This window comes from Misgurnus anguillicaudatus, chromosome 4 (assembly GCF_027580225.2).
Source record: "Misgurnus anguillicaudatus chromosome 4, ASM2758022v2, whole genome shotgun sequence".
NCBI lineage: Eukaryota > Metazoa > Chordata > Actinopteri > Cypriniformes > Cobitidae > Misgurnus > Misgurnus anguillicaudatus.
Genome location: NC_073340.2, coordinates 16,729,455 through 16,748,793, shown reverse-complemented (window position 1 = coordinate 16,748,793; position 19,339 = coordinate 16,729,455). Strand labels below are relative to the sequence as shown.

The following is a 19,339-nucleotide window of genomic DNA, read 5'->3' as shown; positions in this document are numbered from 1 at the left end:
ATGTAGATTGATATTGTCTTATTTCACAGAAAACGTGCTCCATAACTGATTTTTTTGAGGATCTATTTTTGATCTGCCTGCATGTCTGCAGCGTTTAAGGGGTTAACATAAAAATGCCTTTACATATTTGCATATAATTCTCTCTGCCTTGTATTGTTAGGTTTTCTTTGTTCAATGTGATACGTGGGTCAAAGCACAGTACACAAAACAACATACCCCCTTTTCAGTTGAAATCTATCGCAAAATTCAATCTGGGCTTTTAATAGACAAGTTGAGGAACCAAATACCATTACCCATTTCTTATGGGAGCTGCACCACAGCTGTGAAAACAACAGTACGTCCACTTGGAAAAGCAGTATTGGAAAAGCAATATTTTTGACATGATAACATGCTTTAGTTATTGCTTTGACATGACTACTGAAACTAAGGTCAGACTCCAGAAACACAAGATTCCTGACTTGATTTTCAGTTGTTTGACCCCTAGCGTCAAGGTATGCATTCACCTTGAGAACTTCAACTTCTTTTCCAAACGCAATGACTTTTGTTTAACTGAAGAAAGTTTTGGCACATCCAACTGTTAACTTCATCAATGCATTTGCACAGGGAGTCAATGGGGCTGTAGAAGTTAGGGGATACAGCTAAGTAGATCTGAGTGTCTTCTGCATAACTGTGATTTTGGTTCTCTCTCATTATTTAGCTCAGGGGAAGCATATACAGGTTAAACAGGAGTGGCACTAGAATTGAGCCTTGTGGGACTCCGCATAACCTATGGCCACACACACATAATAACCTCTCCCTTCTATGACCTGAACCATTTTAGGACCATTCCAGAAAGCCCGACCCAGTTTGTATGTTGTGATCGACAGTGTCAAAAGCAGCACTGAGGTTGAGTAGCACCAGCACTGATAGTTTGCCTGTGTCTGTATTGAGGCGAATATCATTTATTATCTTTATGAGCGCTGTCTCTGTACTGTGGTGTGGTCATAAACCATTGAAAAAATGTCAAAGTAACCATTAGAGCTTAAGAATTTGTATAGATGATTGAAAACAACTTTTTCAATGATCTTGCCTATAAAAGCAAGATTTGAGATTGGTCTGTAGTTGCTCAATAGGGTGTTATCCAGGTTGCTCTTTTTCAGAAGGGGCTTAACAACTGCAGTTTTAAGGGACTTTGGAAAAGTCCCAGTGTTAAGTGATGAATTTACCACTTCTAGGAGATCTGCTTCTAAACAGTTAAAGACACTTTGAAAAAAGATGTGGGGAGCGTGTCAAGGGCGCAGGTTGATGTTTTAAGATGCTGTACTGTTTCTTCCAAAATTTTACCATCATCTGCTTCGAAATCAGACATAGTAACTACTTTCTGATGTTGTGGTTTAATTTGTCTGACCCCGGTGCAGCTCAGGATGTGCTGATCACCTGAATTATTGATTTTCTCAGAGAAGTTAGCAAACTCACTAACAAACTCCCCAAGTCACATTCCAAGTCAAATGCTCTCAGACAGCAAATGCAGTCTCTTTATATTAGCAAAAAGAGTGCGTGTGTTGTTTATGTTGCTATTTATAATATTTGAGAAGTCATTATTACGTCATCATTTTTTCAAATGGCAGTGATGTTAGAGAAGGTGTGAATGTAAAGAATAAACATGACTGCTCTTCAAACAACTCTTTACAAGCAAAGGTACTGTTCTGTGTGCGTGACTAATAAATTATACAAGCCAAACCAACATTGTCTTTTTGCCCGTATGAGTTTATGTGAAGAAGTTAAGTAATACGATTAATGAAATATTTGAGGAGAGTCAGATGTCTTGACTGTGACGTGGGCCGGTGGGCGGTGGAGGAGGAGTTCAGGAAGAGCGCTGAGTGCTACGTGTCCACTGTATCCCAACTTTCACAAACTTTACTTTCATTAACTTTGTGTAAATCTCCAAGGGAACACATCGTTAGAAACCTTCGGCCAGCTTTGTCGCTTTGAGGCATTATGTCCGGGTTAAAAAAGCAAAAGACGGTACGTTTGTACAGTTTTCCCTTTATCTTTCTTTCTTTTGTTTCTTTCTCGTTCAACTGGTCTTTTTAACGTTTCATCTTGAAGCAATCACGCAATGTCATTAGAGTTTACTAAACAGTACGAGTCATTTGTGTTAAAGGCAATGTCATGCTGAGTATGCAGAGCATGCGCTCTTTTAAACTCTGTGTTTTGGTAAATCTTTACATTTAACAGTCGATAAAGAGTTTCTTGCCGATAACAGATCAGCTTATGGGGAACTAAAATAAATATAAAGCGACAAACAGCAAACAGGCGGCTCTGAACTGATTCCGATTCTTTTTTTTATGATTCGGTGATTCTCTTTTGATTCTGTGCCGTTATGTCGATTTTGTGACGATTCACGTGAACTGATTTAAATACGAGTGATGATGCTTGTATGTTGGCAGGATGTTGAATATTTCAGATTCACACTTATCATCACATTGTCTACACTAATCCAGGGAAGCATGCAATGTATGGCTGCTGATTTACAATTTAATTTGCCTATGAAAAAACAATCCCATTCAGTCTATGTCATAGTCTTCTGGTTAATTTATGCACACAAATAACACGTGTATTTATTCATATTCGTAAATTAGTTCTTTATAAAGACATATTTTTTATTTTCCAAGGAGATCGATCCAAAAATTAGGTTATATTTAATCAAACAGGGATTTCCTGTGTATCCACTGAGCCTGGGGTGCTGAAAAGGGATTGAAAGAGCTAAATGGCCCCGTTTCAGCTTTAGCCGGCTACCTCTTCATGGGCCTGTATAATTAGCCCTGTTTGTTTCTGCAGTCTTCTCTTAAAACCCAATCCCTTCCAATACTGATGAGAGATGCATACGAGAACAGAATAGTGCAAATCGACCAGCTTAAAATAAACAAAAAGGGCGTGTTGACTAAGAAAGGGATGCCGTTGCTGTAATCCCTCAATCATATTGTTGAGAGTAACATATAAAGTTAGTGACATCTTCTGACGTATTATGTCAATGACTTTTTCAAAATGATAAGACAAGTGTCTCTGGCACACCTTTAGGCTCTGTTCTTCTGTGCATACATTGTTATCCAGTATGTCTACATTTTTATTTTATTTTTTCTTCAGGACCTGTCGAGAGCAACCAATGTTGTTTATCAGGCTCATCATGTTAGCAGAAGCAAACGTGGCCAAGTGGTTGGGACCAGAGCTGGTTTTCGTGGCTGTACTGTCTGGCTAACAGGTGAGAATGGGCTGTAGTTAAACCGTTAGGAGTGAATTACATGGAAACGGGGGAATTCATGACAGTTTTGTCCTATAGGATTGTCTGGTGCTGGAAAGACCACCATTGGATTTGCTTTGGAGGAATATCTGGTTTCTCATGCTATTCCGTGTTATTCACTTGACGGTGACAATATTCGCCATGGCTTGAACAAGAACCTGGGCTTCACGGCGGCAGACAGGGAAGAGAACATCCGACGTATCGCTGAGGTGGCCAAATTGTTCGCTGATGCAGGACTGGTTTGCATCACAAGTTTTATTTCGCCTTACACTAAGGTATGATGACATCACAAGTTCCTTTATTACATAATGTTTCCGAGACTAGAAACAGGATGAGCTGAGATGACGTGGTTTTGCATGTGCTTACAACAGGATCGAAATGAAGCCCGGAAGATCCTTGAGAGCGCAGGTCTGCCTTTCTTTGAAGTTTTTATAAATGCCCCGCTGGAGGTATGTGAGAGCAGAGATGTGAAAGGACTTTATAAAAAGGCCCGTGCGGGAGAAATTAAAGGTAATTTAATATGGAATCACTCAGACTTAAGTTTGTTAAAGGTGTTGTGTTACTTTGGTGCCACTGGCGTCACTGAATAGAAAGTATATTGACTGTATCCCAGACCCTCCCTCGTCTTCTCTTGGCTGAACAAACAGATAGCCCCAAATTATACTACTAGTTAAGCCATTGCCACGTGTCTTAGATTGTATTTGGTTAAATAAATTAAAAAAAGAATGAATTTTAACAGTAAACACAGTTTGCCTACACCTAAAAATTTAGAATTCAAATTGGCAGCAGTGTGATAATCACATAGAAAGGTTGTATCACTACTAAATAAAATAACTTCTAGATTTTACATGGAAACATAACTGCTACGTTTTATGTCACACAGGTTTCACAGGAATAGACTCTGAATATGAGAAGCCTGAATCTCCTGAGCTCGTGTTAAAGACAGGAGAGCTCACTGTCAATGAGTGTATTCATCAGGTAGTGGAGCTCTTGAAGGAACATGTGAGTCTGCGTTTCATATCTAGTCCTCAGAAAGATCCTTGTAGTCTTTTGCCAGTAGTCAATCCGCTGGTTAAGTAGGACGTCATAGGCCACCGCTTCAGATGCTTTAAAGGGATAGTTCACCAAAAATGAAAATTCTGTCATTTATTCACGCTCAAGGTGATTAAACCTGTATGAATTTTTTGTTCTGCTGAGCACAAATGAAGATACTTTAAAATGTGTTAACAATAAAACAGATCTGGGACATCATTCACTTGCATAGTATTGTTTTTTTCTACTATTAAAGTCAATGGTGCCCCAGATCAGTTTAGGTTACAAACATCCTTCAAAATATCTTTGTATTCAGCAGAACAAATAAATGTATACAAGTTTTGAATGACGTGGGTAAGTAAACGAAGTAAAAGTAAACAGAATTAAAAAAAATTGTGAACTATCCCTTTAAGCAAACAACAAACAATACTAATATACACTCACGGTTTGTTGTAAAAAAAAACAAAAACAATCCTGAATACCAAAATACCAAGAAAGTAATTAATCTTTTATTAATCATTGAAATATTGGTTTCATAAAAGATGAAGTCTGGAGAACACTGTAGTGTACACTGTGATGTTGTAAATGAATAAACGGCACTTTTAACAGGCTGTTAAAACTGTAGTATTATATGAATCTAGTAGAGGCTTGGACCCGAAAAAAGACCCCATATTGCTTTGTGATTAAATGCAAGACAAATCGCTCTCTTTTTTTTTGTAAGTCGCTTAGGATAAAGGGTCTCCCGAAAGCCTGAATGTAAATGCCTGAATATAAATGTTAAACCGTTTCTTACAGGATATTGTGCCCACTGGTGTGACTGAGGAAGTGAATGAGCTCTTTGTTCCTGAAAACAAGCTGGACTTGGTACTGACTGATGCCAATATACTTCCCACTGTAAACATCACAGAGGTAAAGCAGTACTGCTGTGGAAATCAACCGTCTGCGTGTTACACCACATTCATTTCATCATAGTTCAGTTAACTGAGAGATTATTATGGCAACGTGGTTTTTAGAAGCAGGGATGGAATGAATCATTTAAATTTTTTTGCTACAGTGTCTAAAATAAATAATAATGTCCCTTAAAGGGATAGTTTAGCCAAAAAGAACATTTTGTGTCAGTATTTTTACTCACCCCAATGTCTATTTTTGACTCTCTTTCAGTGCACATTCTCTGTGTCTGAACAGAAATGCAATATAATAAAATTGTATACGTTTCGAAATTGAGGTTGGCTGCAATTTACAATCTCACCACTAGATGCCGCTAAAACCCACACTGGACCTTTAAAAATAGTTTATAATAACTTATACCATGGGTCTGTTCAATGCTGTATTCTGATTGGTTGAGAAATGTTCCACGGGTATGCATTATTTTTTGATAACCGCACACCTAACTTTTAAAATTTCTTAAAAATAGGCACCAGAGCAATGTTTGTGGTAACCGTGGTATAAGCGGAATAATTGACTCCGGTCCTTTGAATTATTTGAAAATAATGCACACGTGCCGCATTACCACCTTGGGTGTGCATTATTTTCTTATAATTCAATGGCCCGGCGTCAATTATTCCATATTAAACCAACAGCAATGTCCACAACAAGAATGTAGAGGAGTAAATGTCTTCAGGACATTGTAAATATATGACAAATCGGGTGGAGTTATTTATTTAACACTTTTGAGACATTTTGAAGTTTGAGAAGTTTGTTGGTTCTTATGGGAGTGGATGGTGACCAAGGTGTTTTTTTTTGTGGGTAAATAGTAAAGTAAATATAATCTTGTAACTTGTTGAAAAATGTTATATTGTTGTAAACCATTTATCGTCATTGGTTCACACAAAGTTCTGTTTGTGCTTCTGTAGCTGGATATGCAGTGGGTGCAGGTTCTAGCTGAAGGATGGGCGACACCTCTGAGAGGTTTCATGAGAGAGAGAGAATATCTGCAAGTCTTACACTTTGGAAACCTGCTTGATGGTAAGGACATTTCCAAACTATGACCCAGAGAAGAAAGTCCTATCTACATTTATCCATTTTTTTATGTTTTGGTACAGAATCCATAGCCTAGTAGTGGTTCTTAAAGGGGCCATGGCATTACATTTTTTTCATGTTTAAGTGCTATTATAGTTTTCCCAGTGCTTCTATCAACCTAGAAAATGTGAAAAAGATCAACCCAGTAACTTAGTTTTGGTTAACTATTCTCCTCGTTGAAATTTGGCTCTCCTTATGATATCATAAGGAGCTCTTATTATAATAATACCGCCCCTTAATCTGCACTCAATCACAGCACCGCCATTTAGTGCAGAGAAAGAGAAAATAATTCAAAGCACAATTGAGTTTCAATTGCAACAAACCACCATCATTGTGATCAGTGTTTGCACTTCATCCGCTCATTTGCATTTTAAAGGACACACCCAAAACGGCACATTTTGGCTCATACCTACAAAGTGGCAATTTTAACATTCTAGAATACATTTTTATATGGTATTTTGAGCTAAAACTTCATATATGTGCTCTGGGGATTTATTTGACATCTTAAAAAAGTTTTGTGCCATGGCCCCTTTAAACTGGCAAGATGGCGCAAGGGGGCCCCAGTTATATGACACATAAGGGGGGCTCCCTACAAAAAGTTTAAGAGCCACTGTCATTGCCTAAGCTTTGCCAGTAACCAAAATAAATTTTTAGGAGGGACCATAAACATGTCGGTGCCCATCGTGCTGCCCGTATCCAAGGAAGACAAGGAGAGACTGGACGGCAGTGCAGCTTTTGCCCTGCAGTTCAGAGGTCGCAAAGTGGCAATTATGCGCAACCCTGAGTTTTACGAGCATCGCAAGGAAGAGAGATGCGCGAGGCAGTGGGGTACAACATGCCCTAAACATCCGTACATCAAGATGAATAGACATCTCTCTGTGACACTGCTTTTATTGCTGTACATATCTTTGTAGTTTTTATTGCTAGACACAATCAGCTAATTATGTGATATCTTATCTGCTTTGTGTAGATGGTAATGGAGGGTGGTGATTGGCTGGCCGGTGGAGACTTGGAAGTGTTTGAGCGTGTATTGTGGAATGATGGTCTCGACCAATATCGTCTCACTCCACGGGAGCTGCGGCAGAAATTTAAGGAAATGAGAGCAGGTAAAAAAAATCATTGCATTAGCAGCGCAGAAGTCATGGGTTTGATCCCCAGGAAACACAGATGCTGATAAAATGTGTAAAGTGAATGCACTGTAAGTCAGTTTGGATAGATCAAGGACTCAAAACTCTTTCTCAAAACTGGAAATAGGTCAAAATTACAAACATACTATTTCTACTAATAATAGTAATAACAATGCTGCTCTTATTTTAATAAAACATTCATTAATATTTATGTCTTAGTTATAAAGCCATTACAACACTATAATAGATGTTTTGTCCATTTTTTGACCATGTGAATTTTGCTATACTTACATAACCATTTTTTTACAGTTATTATTGACAAGTATTTCTCCACTTTTTAGCCGTTTAGTTTGTTGTGACAACACATGTATGCCTCTTTCCTCCAGATGCAGTCTTTGCATTCCAGTTGCGCAATCCTGTGCACAACGGCCATGCGCTCCTGATGCAAGACACCAAACGTCGCCTGCTAGAGCGCGGCTATAAGAACCCCGTGCTGTTGCTGCATCCTCTGGGTGGCTGGACCAAAGAGGATGATGTACCTCTAGACTGGCGCATGAAGCAGCATGCCGCTGTCCTGGAGGAAGGGGTTCTGGATCCGGCAAACACAGTTGTGGCCATTTTCCCCTCACCTATGATGTATGCTGGACCTACAGAGGTACAGACTCTTGCTTAACATGTTACACTGAACTAAATAAAAGGTAGTGTAGTGAAAAGGGAAAAGGGAAGAGCATTCTTAAAAGGTTCTTAAATGGGAAAGTTCACCCAAAAATGAAAATTATGATAAACCCAAAGGAAGATATTTTGAGGAATGTTTGTAACCAAACCATATTTTTTTTCCTACTTTGGAAGTCAATGGGGTCACAAACAGATTGATAGCAAACATTCCTCAAAATATTTTCCTTCGTGTTCATCAGAACAACAAAATTTATATGGGTTTGTAACAACATGAGAGTAGGGCTGTCAAACGAATAATCGCGATTAATCGCATACAAAATAAAAGTTTGTGTTTCCATATAACATATGTTTGTACTGTGTGTAATTATTACGTATATATAAATACACACACATACATGTATACTTTTAAGAAAAATGTTTTTTTAGATATATTTTTATTTATTTATATATAATATAAATTATATGACATTTATATTTATATATATATATATATATATATATATATATATAAATAAATAATATATATTTATTACATGTAATTGCTTCTTAAATACAGACTTGATTGTGTGTGTCTTTATATATACATAATAATTACACACAGTGCAGAAACTTATGATATGCAAGTACAAACTTTTATTTTGTATGCGATTAATCGCGATTAATCATTTTGACAGCCCTACATGAGAGTGAGTAAATGATGACAGAATTTTCAATTTTTGGTGAACTATCCCTTTTAATTTATGCAAGCAAGCAGAGGCCCACAAAGGCTGTGCATTATTGATTTTTGTCATCTTAAAATATTTTGATCTTTGATCAGAATAATAATATAAGAAAAATAAGAATTATGTATGTGCTCTAAAGCGCTTTATTTATAGACATTTTTTGCAATTTTGTTTGACCAGAATAGTGCTCTGTCTTTTGTAATACAAATAATTTATTTGTGAAACCAGTTTTGAAGCTATGCCTGTAAAAACCCCGCTAAAGTAATTTTTTGTGATTTATTGTGAAATGATCCTATATAATGTAATTCTGTGCAAATTTAAAGGTGTAGCGGAGGAGTTTCTCGAATTTAGAAAAGAACCGCCTTGATGATCCACCCAGAAAAAGAAAATCCTCCGCAATACTTTTAACCTTAGTATCTTTAATATTGACTGAGTAAGGTCTTGTCAAAAAAAAATTCAATAAATGACTTTGATGCTCCTAATCTCATAGCCTAAATTTCACAGGGTTACATTTATTTTAAAACAACTCTACATGTGTTCACAGGTACAGTGGCATTGTCGGGCCCGGATGATCGCTGGGGCCAACTTCTACATCGTAGGACGGGACCCAGCAGGTATGCCCCATCCAGAGACAAAGCAGGACCTGTATGAGCCCACACACGGTGGAAAGGTGCTGACCATGGCACCAGGCCTCACATCTCTGGAAATTATTCCCTTCAGAGTTGCTGCATACAATAGAGTTAAGAAGGCCATGGATTTCTATGACAAGGAAAGGTGTGACACTATTTTAACTTTGTTATCATAATATTGTAGACACAGGGGTGGCTTCCTGGAAAAGGCTTACCCTAGTCCCAGACTAAAATGCATGTTTGACTTGCCTTACAAACATCTTGCACTGACATATCTTCAGTGTTGGGGGTAACGCATTACAAGTAACAAGAATTACCATGCTTTCCGGACTATAAGCCGCATCAAGACGAAATAACATATGAAGAGTTTCGTTGCAAAACGAGATAAATCCATTTTTTAACATTTTTGTCAAAACATGTTTATTATTATGTTATCATGTTATTATTTTGTTTTATGGTGCTACTTAGCTGTATTTTTTAAGTTATGAAGGTTTAAATCAAAACAAACCAACTGCAGTTGCATTGATATTAATTGGAATGCACGATCAAAAACCGAGATTTCTTAATAATTAAAAAAACGGTGGTTATCTCGTTTTGCAATGAAACTCTTCATATATAAGTCACAGTGGGCTATACGTCACGTTTATTTAGAAAAATATTTCACAAAATCCAAGCCGAAGAACAGACATTTCATCCGGAAAGGCAATTTATTCAACTTAACAATGCCAGACAGAACAGCAGGCTGAATAGATGTCTGTACGTTAAAGTGATATTATAAGTTATTTAAACGATAAACCATAGCATACAGAATGTTGTCTCTACAGAACGGCAATGTTGTCTCTTGCCTCATAAATGTCAAAATTAATTCATACTGACTTACAAGGCGCGCCTGACTATAAGACGCAGCACCAGCCAAGTTATGAAAAAAACGCGGCTTATAGACCGAAAAATATGGCATGTAATAATATATTACTTTTCTGAAGTAACAAGTAAAGTAACGCATTGCTTTATAAATGTACACATTAATATTTAATATTATTTGGATAAAAAAGTAATGTACTGAATTAAACTGAACGTAGTCACATAGAACTATGCACACTATGCGTGCGCGCCTGAGCGGAAACAGTTTGAGTCAGAAACGTAGATGCAGAAGTAACGCAAAAGTAACGTAAGTAACGCAATAAGTTACTTTTTTGGGAAGTAACTTAATATTGTAATGCATTACTTTTAAAAGTAACTTTCCCCAACCCTGCATATCTTTACATATATCAGTGCCATTGTTTTGTCTCAAAATGCACATCAGTAATGTTTTTAGTAAGGTATGCTTGTAAAAATACGTAAATGTCCTAAAATAACTAAGGTGTAGGATTAATCTAAACCCTGTCTGGGAAACTGCCCCATAATGTTTTAATCATCTTGTCTATATGTTGTGTCACATGCTAATGATATATTTTTGTTTTTTCTAGACACGATGAATTTGAGTTCATCTCAGGGACCAAAATGCGAAGTCTCGCCCGCAGTGGGGAGAATCCTCCAGATGGTTTCATGGCTCTCAAAGCATGGAAAGTCTTGTCTGAGTATTATGGCTCTCTAAAAAAGGACCAGTGAGAAATCTGCACAAGCCTGTGAATTATAGTAAAGTCTATTTAGGAATATAGAACGATTAATTATATATATACTACAAACCTGCAGTATATTAAGACTGTTTAATAAGGCAGTATAAAGATCTTTATTAGACTTACGTACTACAAAATGCTGGGCTATTTATAACCCAGCATTGGGTCAAAAAGGGACAAGCTTGTTATTTAACCAATGCTGGGTTGTTTCAACCCAAAATGCTCTCATTGTTGGGTCAAATATAAAAATGTTATATTTATGTTTATGAAAATAACCCAGCATTTTTTAGTGTACACTTTTAGATGTTACCTTTATTTATCCATTCCAATACTTAACAGTATAATGTGTTATATTCTGTTCCCAGTATCCCATTGTAGATCAAAAATCCCATTCGGACCATACAGCTATTGCTGATGTATTCTAGATTTCAGTCAAGCAAATCTAAATATGCCCTTACGGTAACAGGACCAGTATTTATCCTACCTCAACTGGAAGTTTCTATTCATGGCTGTGGAGATCATCTTATATTTAATACCTTTTTACATCATAAACAATTTTATAAAAATTGTAAATGTACTGCAAGGAGATCATGGCGACCAATTAAATGTATGACACAGTTTCACACAAAAGTCTTTATAGAGAATGTCCATACGCCTTACTGAAAATTTGGTTTTTGAATGTTCCCAAATGATTGACTTACTGTAAAGAGTAATGTATAAATGTGAATCAGATTTGTGCAGAGCGCATAAACAGTAAACGCTTGATGAATCCAATGTGAAGGATCAAGAGTGTATTTATTGCCTTGACATTTTTTGTTAACGGACCAACTTATATCTTACAGAAAATGTATTTAATTCTACCTTTTTGTACAAAACTGATTTACACTTGATTTCTTACATATGGTGAAATGTGCATTTGTGCGTTCAATAAAATCCATTATGACACAAACCTATGACCATTCCTTTCTTGTACAATATAAACAAACAATCCATTACCAGGTTACAATATAGTCTGATTTCTGAGGTGAACATTTCAACTGAACACAGTACAGTATGTAAATTAGGTTTGAAAACCTAATCATTTAAAATCTCTCTTAACCCCAGAAATAATATGTAATGTGTAAATGAGGAGCAACAGCAATGGCTTAGCACTAGCCCAGTATCCTAAATACTGTATAAAGACTTAAAAAAGCTTGCAGTTCAATACAGCAAATCAGATATTTTAGTGCAACCATATTATAATGCGTCCAAATATTTACACAATAAACCATCACATCACCTCTGTTCTGGGCTGAATTCACAATTTATCTGTAAACGTCCTAATTCATTCATACCCTTTAAAATTAAAGGCATATTAATAAACACTGCACAAATCAGCTATGTTTTTTACATGCAGCTGGTAATATAAAATCAATTCTGAATGTTTTATATAAGTGGAAAAAGTAAACTTTACTGTTGCTGTACAAGGTGGCAATTTATGGAGCCAACAAAACCACACAACCAAACCCAATAAATAAATCCATATTCATATAGACACAATGGTTGAATGAGAAAACATACAAAGAGGGAAATGACAATGCAAAAAGAGAGATTAGAGATATGGCTAAAGATAATGGTTTCACCATTTAAGTGAATTCCCTCGTTTGCAACACATGACAAATGATATGCCACAGACAAGACAAAATATGACCTAGGTCTACATATATGTTATTTTTAAAAGAGCAGGAGCACATTCAGTCCAGTGGTACATGGATAAATCCCTCTTGCACCCCTGCAGATTTGGACTTCTTCATCTTCAGGATGGCCTTTTGCATGTCGTCTTGCTTGATAGGACGGATGAAATCGTTCTCTGCACTGTCATATTGGATAGAGTAGTACATAAATTAGCACACTGTGCTAGATAACACATCTGCCTTACATACTGTTTATCTTAATGTCTGTTTAAAGTAATATTAAAAGTGTACTGAGTTTGTGACATCACAGAAAATGTGTTAAGAAATTTGAACGTAAAGTAAATAATACAAGTTATCAAAATATCAGAAAAATTAGCAGCAATCTCTGCTCTCAAATGCTGGGGGAGTCCTTAGTTATGTGCATAGACTGAAAAAATATATCGTATTACTGTGACTTCACCCATAGGTTTGTGAATAGCTTTAATGAGGGCCAATATTAATCTTGGCAGCGTGTCACCGCCCATCACTCGCGAATAATTAAAAATGGGCAAAAAGGCGGGATGTGGGTAAAGCAGAGGTGCCTTGTTGCTGAAACTATGCCGCCTAACTTGACAGTAGTGACATCATTGGCATTTTACCGGTCACTTAATTATGCAAATCTTTAAGGCGTAATTATTTTCTGTTTACTGACACAGCACTTTCCCACAAATCACGTCTTGACAGGTCTAAAAATATAAACAATGAATAAAGGTTTACCTATTATGTTTCAGGGTAGGGCAGATTTACGATTTGGAAAATGAATTGATGATATACACGCACGCTTATTTCAATTATGATCATTTTGAACAAACAAAATTACATAATGGAGCTTTAATCTATGAAAAACAAAAGCATTTCTCTGCTATGGAGCTTTTTAGTAAAAAGCTTTTTTACTAGAGTTTACCTTTCGTTGCTGTTGTGTACAAAGTCACGGACACAAAGCAGTGCTGCATCTCTGCACATCTCCCTGAGGTCACTTCCTGAAAACCCCTCAGTCCCCTTGGCAATTTCACTAAAGTCCACCGCAGTCTCCACGTTTAAATAATCAAAAGTAACTTTCTCAAAACTCTTGATACTTTAAATAACTTAATGATCCCTGAGATACTTGTACAATTAAAAAAATCACTTACGTTCTCATTTTCCAAGATTAGTTTCAGTATAGCTTGTCTCTGCTTGAGATTCTAAATACACACAGAGCAAATGTTCAGATTGTTTAATGGTTTAATAATGAAATACACTGTAAGAAACATTACAATTTAATTTCAATTTAACAATAATTTGAATATCTTACCGGTTGATTGATGTGGAATCGTGTCGGCATCCTTCGCAGTATAGCAGAATCAAGATCCTGCGGCCGATTGGTAGCTCCCATTATTATGACCTAAGGGAATACACTCACAATACTCACTTATTGTCTATTAGTAAGCAGAGGAACTTAATATAAATCTTTTGTGACTATCAATGGTCAAACCTTACATAAATTATCCAAAAATCTACCTGACAGTTGAAGTCTGTGTCTAGTCCATCCCATAAACTCATAAACTGAGCTTTCATCATGGCTGTGGCCTCATGATCTGAACTTGAACGACTCCTCAAAAAAGAATCTAAGACAAAGTGCAATAAAAAGTTACTCTACACTGTGAAAATACTGAACACTGTGTGAACTGAAATGAATGCAATAAGCACACATATTGAAATTGAAAATTAGCCCATTTTACAAAGCCTCAAGCCATCTAATCCTCCTGTATGAGACTTTTTTGTTTCATCTGAAAACAATCAATCAGCGTTTTTTTTTTTATAATATCCTGGCTCTTTCTATCTGTGTAATGGCATTGAATTGTGCAAGGTTTTTTTTTTTGGAGCTCATGCATCATCAGAAAAAGGAATCCGTACAACAAGCAAGAACCAATAATCGTCTTGCAAAGAGGGTTCAAGTCAAATGTCAAATTCCCTGACTTTTCCTTGACTTTCACTGACTAAAAAGCTGAATTTTCCACAACCTATGTCCAGGATGCCATGAACCTGGATAATGTAGTGTATAAAGTTTATAAAAATCTAGCTTAAATGCGTGAAATGAATAAACAGTGCCAATAAAGGTTTGGCACCTGGAAAAGGTATCCCTTACATCAAAAGTTAACAAGTGGATTACATTTTGATAAATGGAAACTAAAATATAGGAGCAACAAACAAAAATTCCATGAATTGGACAAAAGAATATATAAATACTTGAATATCAATGTCTGGAAAAGACCTTTTAAAATTCCATGATATTCCAGAAATTCCATGACCCGTGGGAACCCTGTGCATACTGACGTGCCACCCTTTTTGATCTAGGTTACATTTTATTGTGACATGATTGCTAAATACACTCAAAACAATAATTATGTTGTTCCATTTCAAAAGACATATATAGTTCCACCAGACTCGTATGGATATCTTTATCTGAATAATGATGAACTTAAAATGAAGGCCATTATTCAAAGCTAGGAAGAGCCAAGATATTAAAGCAATTTGTGTGATATGGCTTTATATCACACTCCACTCCTACTCCAGGGATATTGCTTTATTATAACTCCTATGTGTTCAGCTGAAAGAAAAAAAGTAATATACACCGATGGCTTGAAGGTGAGTAAAATAAGGGCCAATTTTCAATCTGGGGAGAATTTAATTCAATTTCCAATAATTCACTGATGCATTGATGTTGGTGAAGCTTAAGCAGCAGATAACACAAAAAATGTTTTAAATGCTTGGAAATGTGAGGCAGACAGCACTTCCTTTTTTGATTGACTTCAGAAAAGAGCAGTTCAATGAGTTTTTTATATTGCTAGGCAACCACCGAGACACCTGTACTGTCAATCAAATATTGAAGCGTGAGCGCTCTTAAAACTTTAGTTTGCTGTTACCTGTCATAATTTACGTTTACATGCAACCAAATAATTCGTTTGTAATCGTATTGATGGATAATGGTCGATCGGATGCAAATTTTGAAAGGGGTGGTGTACTCCGATCTGTGATCCGATCAGCAGTATAAAAGTATGCATGTAAACTCATGAATCGTAGTATTTTCTTAATGGGATGCAAAAATACCTTGCATATGCGCAGAACATTTATGCTCAAGTTCACATCTTATATTTATCACATGATTCTCGTTACAGAAACATGCAATAGCAAGGTATTGGCAACACGCATTATTAAGGTAATGGGGTCACACGCGCTGTGCATGCAGGGATGTGAATACTAGTCATTGGGATGCTTTTGGGCTAGTTTTGAATTCCCACTGGATGGTTTTGATACGCGAAGCTGGCAACCCTGGCGGTGCACTTGCGCAGACGTTCGGTTCGGATTATGTCGAATGTAAACGAACATTTTAATCAGATTGTAATGTTTAGGGTGCATGTAAACTGTATTGTCGTAACCTTCAATCAGACTAAATTCAATCGGATTGACAAAATTTGGTGCATGTAAACATTTTAAAAAGAGGGCGATTGCTTGACCTTAATCAAGGGTGATAGGTGCACAGAGTACAATCTCCAGTTGTTCCAAATAACAGGGTTCACACACCTTAGTTAACTTCAAATTCAAGGACCTTTCAAGGACTTACCAGCTCTAATAATCTCAAATTCAAGGACTAAATGTGGGGACACATTTCAAGTGAGAGCAAGATTACATCGTGTTACCTTTTAAGATACATTGTTACAGTTCCCTTTCGAGGGAACTTGTGCTGCGTCACTGCAGTGACACTTTGTGGGCGCCTTCAGGGGTAAGTGCGTCTGAATTTGTTCATCAGTTCAACCAATGGTGAGGCTTAAAGACACGGGAGCCAGAAAGTATATCGCTTTCTAAAATATTGCCAAAGACGGCATTACAGGGACGCAGGAAGTATGGCAAGGGAGATGCAGTGTCTCGTTCCCTTCTCAGGAAACACAAAAGTACATACGTAACACGTGACGTTTTCATGTGTCAAACACAACTATGCAAAAAAGCACTTTGGTATGAATCAACATTCTCATACAGAATATATAAGCATTTTAAGTGAACAGTTTAGCACATGTGCTTAAAAAGTCTAGAATTTGTATGATATTATCCTACACTACACAGGGAATAATATGGATTTTTTCCAGAAAACTACTTGCGTAGAATAGATTTAGGCACTTTTAATGATCTATATCTATGCATGTATATTTTCAAAAACTTTCCAGGGCCTTGAATTTTTCCCCCCAAATTCACAAACTTTCAAGGATTTCAAGGAGCCGTGGGAACCCTGAAATAATTATAAACTTCTGTCACCACAATGCAAGGCCCATCTGTCCCCTCATTCAATTGGACAATGGAAAACGCGAATGACGTTGGGCACTTTTTTACTCAGAGTTGATGTTTTTAACTTCAGCTGCTCAGAGTTGCTTGTGCAAAAACGTGGGCCTTTTGACATGCATAAACAGCACGCATAACACTCACTGCCTATAGAAAACAATTTAAAAAAGGCTCCTCCCACTGCCATAAACGCATTCTGTGTGATCCGCCCCTAAGGCTTGTCAACTCAAGGCTGGCATGTCAACAGCATGATGTAAGCAGTAAATGAAAGCATAAAAATCAAAGCATGCATTTACCAATCTCATCAATGAAGATAATAGAGGGCTGTAGTTTGATGGCCAGAGAGAAAACAGCTGCCGCTAGTTTCTGAGACTCTCCATACCATTTATCAGTGAGAGTGGAAGGCTGTAGGTTTATAAAGCGAAACCCTGCCTCTTTTGCGGTCGCTTTGGCTATAAGAGTTTTTCCACATCCTGGAGGTCCATACAGCAACACACCTTGTGAAGAAGAAAAATAATCCACCTCAGAATTAAGTGTCCTGTATGTAGCGGAGAGGATAGACATTTTATAAAAAAAAAACGTTTCTGTATCATTACCTTTGGGTGGCTGAAGAAGTTTAGATCCTTCAAACAAATATCGCTTCTGGACTGGAAGTATAACAGTTTCCTTTAGTTCAGTTATGACTTCATCCAAGCCAGCAATGTCATGCCATGTAATCTGTGGGTAGACACAAATAATTTGCGTAACTTGTAATAAAAATTGGTATAATAAAGAGTGATAAAATTACTCACCTGCATGGTCAATGGATCCACAAGGTGAGCTGCAATGCTCATCTCATATTCAGAAAGCTTGACATTTTGCACTCCAATCTGCCGCATAAGTTTTTCTGCCTGTAGGACCACAACAAAACTTGATTTAGTCGTGTTAAGATACAGCTTATCTGATGCTATGCTTTGTAAATATTGAGTAAAAACTCAAACTTATGCTGGTAACACGATTCACATTTGGAAAAACACTTTAGGTGCTTCATTTTTTTTCTGAATGAGAAAATTATATCATTTATCAACTATACGACATACCTGTTTCTGTGCCTCAACTTTCTGTTTTCGTGTTGGATCAATAGCATCAACCATCCACTTTACTGTAAAATAGGTGGCTGCACCAAATAACGTGAGGCGGAAGAGTAAACCTATCACTTCATTCCTGCCCAAAGGGCGGGTAAAACTGTCAACCGGTACCTCTTTCACAACCATCCTCTCGCAGTCACCTGTGGAAAGAATAAACCAACTTTGCTATGATCATTATTGTTATTATTACTATGATAGGATCTAGGGTTTGGGGGTGTGGAAGGGGTTTACAGTTAATTAAAATATATTTAGATCAGAATGGAGGAGACACAGGAGTAATGTCAGAGATCCAGCTGAAGCAGCACATTGGACCATTCTTCCAGACTCAGCATGTAAACTTACTGCTTAGCTGGCCGGATAGACCATTATTAAAGAAATAATGTCTATGGGTTAAATTATCTGAACATTTTACAGCCACCTCTTTATAACTTATCTTAATTTAATAACAATGCAAAGAACCGGCGTAGTTTGCTTTCATTTTCACTGGAGAGCGCTGCTTAGTTAGCTTTGACCTTCTTCGTGTAAATCCATTATATCAAACAAAAGAGCTTTTACGAGACACTTTACCGGAGCACATTCAAACTTATCTTTATTAATAAGTACCTTATTTGATTAGGGAAACTCTTCCTTTTTAGTTCGTAGTGTAATTTACAAACCCTGAAACCTGCATGAGACTCACCTCTCTTGTCACACTGCTTTCTTCCTCTTGTGTCGTATATTTGCAGGTGGCAAGCTTGCTTCAGGATCATTACTGCCACCTAGCACCAAAAAGTGTTTTGCTTTCTCTTTTTCGTCAACCCTTAAAATTCACCCTTTGTACATCGCTGCCCTCTACTGGACCGGAAATGCAAAATATAACCATTTGCTAATGCAGAATAATATGCATCTGAAAGGAATAAGATTAGAAACGATTGTTGGTTTGAACTACATTTTTGGTTTATTAAACCTTACGTTGTTTTTATAAGGAATTAGAAATTCAGATCTCTAAAACAATATTTAAATAAAGCTTTAAGCGATAAGCATTTACAGGGTTGTATGGGAAAGTGTCACAAATGCTGCTTGCTGAAGGTATGCTCACCGGTTTATAAT

At 36.9% G+C, this 19,339-nt stretch overlaps 2 protein-coding genes across 3 annotated transcripts; one reads left to right on the top strand and one right to left on the bottom strand.

Moving 5' to 3' along the window:
* The first annotated feature begins 1,820 nt into the window (after positions 1 to 1,820).
* On the top strand, positions 1,821 to 12,049 carry papss2b (3'-phosphoadenosine 5'-phosphosulfate synthase 2b). The gene is made up of 12 exons (XM_073866802.1): positions 1,821 to 2,004; positions 3,127 to 3,241; positions 3,320 to 3,555; positions 3,652 to 3,790; positions 4,164 to 4,282; positions 5,108 to 5,221; positions 6,166 to 6,277; positions 6,986 to 7,194; positions 7,305 to 7,437; positions 7,845 to 8,113; positions 9,400 to 9,629; positions 10,951 to 12,049. Exons 1-12 carry the CDS (start codon positions 1,978 to 1,980, stop codon positions 11,090 to 11,092), a joined length of 1,845 nt encoding a protein of 614 aa, XP_073722903.1. The 5' UTR covers positions 1,821 to 1,977; the 3' UTR covers positions 11,093 to 12,049.
* Positions 11,877 to 19,071, bottom strand: atad1b (ATPase family AAA domain containing 1b). 2 transcript variants are annotated; one of them, XM_073866803.1, is made up of 10 exons: positions 18,930 to 19,071; positions 18,203 to 18,390; positions 17,915 to 18,013; positions 17,720 to 17,840; positions 17,420 to 17,620; positions 14,310 to 14,416; positions 14,104 to 14,193; positions 13,946 to 13,993; positions 13,717 to 13,850; positions 11,877 to 12,954 (listed from the first exon to the last, which is right to left on the bottom strand). In XM_073866803.1, the coding sequence occupies exons 1-10, from the start codon at positions 18,997 to 18,999 to the stop codon at positions 12,834 to 12,836; spliced, it is 1,179 nt and encodes a 392-aa protein (XP_073722904.1). In that variant the 5' UTR covers positions 19,000 to 19,071; the 3' UTR covers positions 11,877 to 12,833. The 2 variants fall into 2 exon arrangements, with proteins under 2 accessions (XP_073722904.1, XP_073722905.1); XM_073866804.1 differs by having other exon boundaries at positions 18,854 to 18,948.
* Positions 19,072 to 19,339: the final 268 nt, after the last annotated feature.